This window comes from Rhea americana, unplaced genomic scaffold, assembly GCF_003343005.1.
Source record: "Rhea americana isolate MKP2758 unplaced genomic scaffold, rheAme1 scaffold_235, whole genome shotgun sequence".
NCBI classification, from domain to species: Eukaryota; Metazoa; Chordata; class Aves; order Rheiformes; family Rheidae; genus Rhea; species Rhea americana.
The window spans coordinates 1,131,389-1,136,627 of record NW_028186352.1 but is presented as its reverse complement, the minus strand read 5'-3'; the positions used below and the strand labels follow the sequence as shown (position 1 = coordinate 1,136,627).

Sequence of the window (5,239 nt, the reverse complement as noted above, 5' to 3'; positions counted from 1 at the left end):
CTTAATGTCGTGGTTGCTGACCATAATACATATTTTTCCCTTGCAGTTCTAAAACAATAACCTCTGTGTTAGACAAACCACAGGGACAATCTGGGAAGGCACCAGTCTCACCAGTAAAGGTATGATATATTGAATATAGCAAAATTATCTACAATTTGTGTGGTAAAGATAATTAGAAAATTGAGAAAAGAAAGATCATAAATTGGAAAAGTTGAATATTTTTAGTGCTGGGTGAGATAATGGAAACCACTAGAAGTTCAGTGCTAAAGTGCTGTTGTAACTATAATTAATGGCTGTGTATATTTGACTTTGTTTACAACCTCCTCAACCACGAAAAAATTGTCTTGCTCTGTTCCAATATCTCTAAAGTCACAGAAGGAGAGAGAAAATTATCTAATTTAGAACAATTTGGGATTCTCAAGTGTCTTTAAGTGTTGGCATATGTCTGCTGTTGGTGGCTTCAAAAAGAGCGGGATTAGGCTACTGCTAGCATTTCTGACAGTTCATTGGTTTTAATTGTTTAGGCTTCTTGTCATGTACCCCATTTAAGAGGCATGCTTTTAGACTCTGCTGACAGGATAGTGAAGCAGAGGAAGTGACTGCACTTCCATTTATTTTTTCAAGACTATATTTGGTATAATATTTTGACTCCAATTATAATGTCTATATATATATATATATTTTTTTTTAGCAAAGGAGAAATCCATTTAATTCCACTTCATCAGGTGAGAACCCAAACAATGGGGAATCAGAAAATGGACCAGTTAGTCTACCTCAGCTATCAAAGAAGGGTAAATATTTTTATTTGTGTTTCATATGCATGTGAATGTCATCATGGTGGATATAGATATGATTTTTCCTTTTGTCACTTCTTATTGTAAGATGAAACAGATTTTGGTATCTTAACTGTGCAACTTAGAATTTTCAAATAGTTTATTTCAAATCTCATGCAAAACATGTATAGTTAGGCTGGCTCATGTAAGTAAATGTCTTTTGCTTTCTTTCTCTTGCCCACACTTCTAGTCTACATTAAGCACTGTATTTGAGAGGCTAGTTTGTCCTGAAACACAGAGAACAGAGAAATTTCCTTGATTTTGGTGTAACTGCCTTTATAATCTTTAGTCATTGTTCCTATTGGCCCTACCAAATAAGGGTTAAACCTAGCTATCTGTCTTTRTTCATTTTTTGCTTGATTTTCTCAGTTCTGCTTCCTTCAGAATCTTGCTCTGCAGCTAGGTAGGATATGGGAGGTGACATACCATAATTCAGGCTTTGGAAACTGCAGTTCTAATTTACAGGCTCATATGTGAAAATCACTGTTTCTGTTACGAAGCTTGATAATAAAGGAAAAGACTTGCACATTAGGAAAAAAAAATCATACACTTAYTGGTAGATCACTTCTGTGTTTTAGCTTGTTCCATCTGAAGGTGAAAATAGCCTGCTCATCTCTGCAGAGTGTTGTTTATGTTCTGAACCTGAAGGAATATTTGTGTATTCAAAAGTTGCCTTCCCCTGCAGAGTTTTTCCCTGGCAGGAATTGTATTGATACTGTGCTCCTTATTTTTAGAATCATTAAATGTTTATTGTCATAGAAATATTGACTAACTAGAGGATTTTTATCTGTSAAGACTTCCTGTTATATACAATTGAAATCAACATATATATTGAATTTCTTCATATGTTTTGTTGTCAAGYGTTTTAACAAATCAATATAATTGCTGTATTCTAGATCTACACAGTGTCATACCCCTCTGTTTATGTAGATGAATGTCATGTAAACCCATTATTTCTTCTCTAATTTCTGCAGAAATTTTGTCCCCTTCAAAAGAGAACCAACCTAAACCAAACTTGCTAAACAACGAAACAGAGAAGCCTAAGTCTTCTGTAGAACCTACTAATCAATCACAGAGAAGTCTAGTTAAGCYTCCTGTCCCAAAAGCTAGAAAATTATTTCAGAAAGCAACAGATCCAGTGTCACAAAAAGAAGACATTGTTCCAAAACCGCCTAAAAGGACTGACAGGGTTAATGGCATTGGTACACCACCTAGGGGCATTCTGAAGCGCAGTTCAAGTTCAAGTTCCACCGATTCTGAAGTTCTTCGTGTTAATCAGATGCTTGATTCTCAGACTAAGAGTGGTCTTCCTACTTCAACTATTTTTGAAGGAGAAGCTGAAAAAAACTCCCCTATGGAAGAAGCAGAAGATTCCTCACAAATTTCAATGGAAAAACTAAAACAAGTCAGGTTCTCTTCAAGCATAGGTAAAGGAGAGCCTCCACAAAGCCCACAGCTGCATCATGGAAGAGAAATAGGGGAGTTTCAGTTGTTAGAATCTGATGAAATTAAGAGTAGTGAAAATGATGATATTAGGTCAGATTCACTTGGKAATAAACAAATTTCTGCTGTAAAGCCTTTGGGCACCTATTCATCAGCTTTACAAGCAAATGAAATAGATCATTTACAAAAAGATACATCGACATCCAGTCCTTCTGATACTAATAGGTCAGTCTTCCTGGCTAGTGAAACCTTGCAGACAAAGACAGTTCCTTCTAAGAAACTTGAAACTCCAAGGAAGCCCTCCACCACTGTGCTGCCAAATAATAATAAAGAACTGATTGTCAATGAGACACTTGAAAACAAATCAAACCAATTCTTGAGCCATCAAGCAAAGTCACTAAAAAACTTACCCGGTAAGAGAACTGATAGGATTAATGAACAGAATACAAAAGCATGTAGTCCAAATTCATTACTGTTCAAATCATTAGTGTCTAGAAATTATTAACTAGGAAACAGGAATAATAGGAATGTGCTATATACTACAGAACTACTATTTTAATCCACTTGTTTATATTCTAATACTCTAATGTAATCAGTATTTTTAGAAGATCTTCTATTGGTATTTTTAAGAATTAACAATCAGATCAGATCCTAGCTAGGCATATTTATCATAGATGATGAAGGTGAAGTGATGGCACTTTGTCAAAATTTCTGTCTTAAGATGTAGTAGTTCTGTCTACATGAGAACTGAAGAATTTTTGGTGTATTGTTGTTGACTGTCCTTGGTAGTAATGCAGTTGTGACTAAACACAGATATGCCTTTTTCCCCCCTCCTTCCATTTTGCTATTTCCTTTATATTAGAGATTAACCCTTCCTCTTTCCTCTTCCTCCCCCCCCCCCAAAAAAAAAACACACGAAGAAAGTAATACGACTTCTTCCAAGAGGATATCTCAATGCAAGAATTATTTTTCCAGTTCATTACCTGCAGTATGGTTCTTCCCAGAAACACAAGGACAGAGAACTCTTTTTTTTCTGCTTGAAAGAGTAAAAACTGAGAGATATTTTCGAGATGGATTTTGAGTCTTATGCTTAATTCCTAACTCTGATAAATTCTTTTATATTGCAGAGCAACATTTGCTTTCTGCTAAGTCAGAAGCACGTGAAGTGTCAAATACCAATTCTACAGGTCTTCAACAAGGTAAGCTTGATCTTGTTGAGGAACAAGATGCTAAAACCACTTTCAGGCCTGACAAACATGCTGCTGAACTTGTGAAAGCATCTGATGAGTCCATATCAAAAGTATTAGATTGGTTTAAAAGACGTTCTGGTGCTGGGGATAGGAAAACTGGATCAGCCAGATTGCGAGGCAGGGAACCCGAAGAGGATGTGGACTTCTCAACCAAAACAGCAGTTCTTACTACAGAACATAGTGGGCTTAGAATAGATGAAAAAACACAAGTTACGGAAGAATTACCATTTGGAAAGACTGAAAAAGTGAAGAGTGTTTCACCTCCAGTGTGTATTCTGGAAGACACACAGCTGATAAAAGAGAGGAGGAAGCCTAAGCAAGAGGAAAAGAATGAGAAAGAAAATGACAAATCACCAACTGGGTTTGACTGTAGAAGAACTGAAAAGAAAGAATGTGATCAAGACATARTGCAACAAAATCAAAAATCAAGCCTCTTGGAGCATCAAGAATACAAGCAACCACCTCAGAGGTGTGAATCAGAGAAGGCAATTAGAGAAAAAAGAATAAGGGAGATAAGAGCATTCTGGGAAGGGGAAAAAACTATCCCCAGTCATGGAGAGAAAGAAGCTGGTATCAATATTAGCGCATCAGATGGCAGCATGTTAAAAGGCCTCAAAGAAAGTGACAAAATGAAGCCTGCTGCAGTATACTTACGTAATAGATTGGATGATCAAAGCAACAATATGTTACAAAGAACTGGACTAAGTGATGAAAGCCAGGCTTCAAGAAATGAACATCAAAGCTCTTTTGAGTTTGAGCCAGGCCGTGTAGCTGAAAAACTAGAAAGAATACTTCCATCTGATAGTGAAGTTCATGAATGTACAAAACTGCCAAAAAGCAGTAACTTACAGCCAAGAGTTGGTGTGACTTCATCCTCCCCAGAAAGCAAATATAAAGATGAGAAAGAAATGTTTCAAGGAAAAGGTGTTTCTGGTTCCCAAGAGAAGCCTAACTTCAAGGTTTTGTCTTTAAAAGAAAAAATGAATGAAAAGTCCAAGAATCAAAATTCAAATCCTTCGCAGTTTCAGAGTTTGAGAAATTTCTGGGATACTGGAGTGAAATTACAGAGTAGCATTGATGAGGGAAATGTTTCTTTGTCAAATAATACTAGTTTAATAGCCTATCAAAGAGAATCAAAGGAAGATAAAAAAGGAAGAAGTAACCTGAGCAAACAAGAGTTAATTCAACAGCAAACCCAARCATCTGAGAAAGAAAAAACAGAGAAATTAGATTCTGCAGTATGTGAACTTCCATTAAAATCTCCTACCCTTAAAGATCTGAATGTGACACAAACAAAAAATATAGAGTCTATCCAACAGGTCAARAAAGCATTTATCTCAAAACTCAAGGTAAAAGTAGGTCTTCCAGAGCAAGAAGCTAAAGAGTATGTAGAAAAAAGTATTGTTTCATCAAAAGAACATCAAAACACATTTAATCCTGGTTTACAGAAACTCTCCATGAAGAGAGGAAAACCGGTTGGCTTTCAAMATTGGGAGTATTTTCACCAACAGTGTGATGTGAACGAAACTGTGAAAAAAAGAGTGCAGGCAAATCATGAACATAATGAACATAAAGCTGGTTTGCAGAAACTGCTCAGAGAAGCCTTTGCAGATCAACCTTCTGAATCTAGARGGAGGAGAATGCAAATATCTGATGCAATGAATAGTATATCACAAAMAATTTGCGGTGTAGACTCAAAAGGCCAACAGGATA

General features: G+C 36.2%; 2 protein-coding genes across 4 annotated transcripts in view; both read left to right on the top strand.

Annotated features, from left to right (window-relative positions):
* The window catches only part of LOC146595170 (synaptotagmin-like protein 2), a 60,188-nt gene that overhangs the window by 33,514 nt on the left and 21,435 nt on the right, over window positions 1–5,239 (top strand). For all 3 annotated transcript variants that reach the window (XM_085306244.1, XM_085306243.1, XM_085306245.1), the window contains 4 exons: window positions 47–119; window positions 692–791; window positions 1,808–2,689; window positions 3,404–3,475. In XM_085306244.1, the coding sequence (XP_085162370.1) occupies window positions 47–119; window positions 692–791; window positions 1,808–2,689; window positions 3,404–3,475 (1,127 nt within the window). The remainder of the gene's footprint in view (window positions 1–46; window positions 120–691; window positions 792–1,807; window positions 2,690–3,403; window positions 3,476–5,239) is intronic.
* Window positions 3,481–5,238, top strand: LOC146595171 (uncharacterized; the record flags this gene model as incomplete). Its single annotated transcript, XM_085306234.1, has 1 exon — window positions 3,481–5,238. A coding segment is annotated over one exon (1,758 nt), but the record flags the coding sequence as incomplete, so codon positions are not given.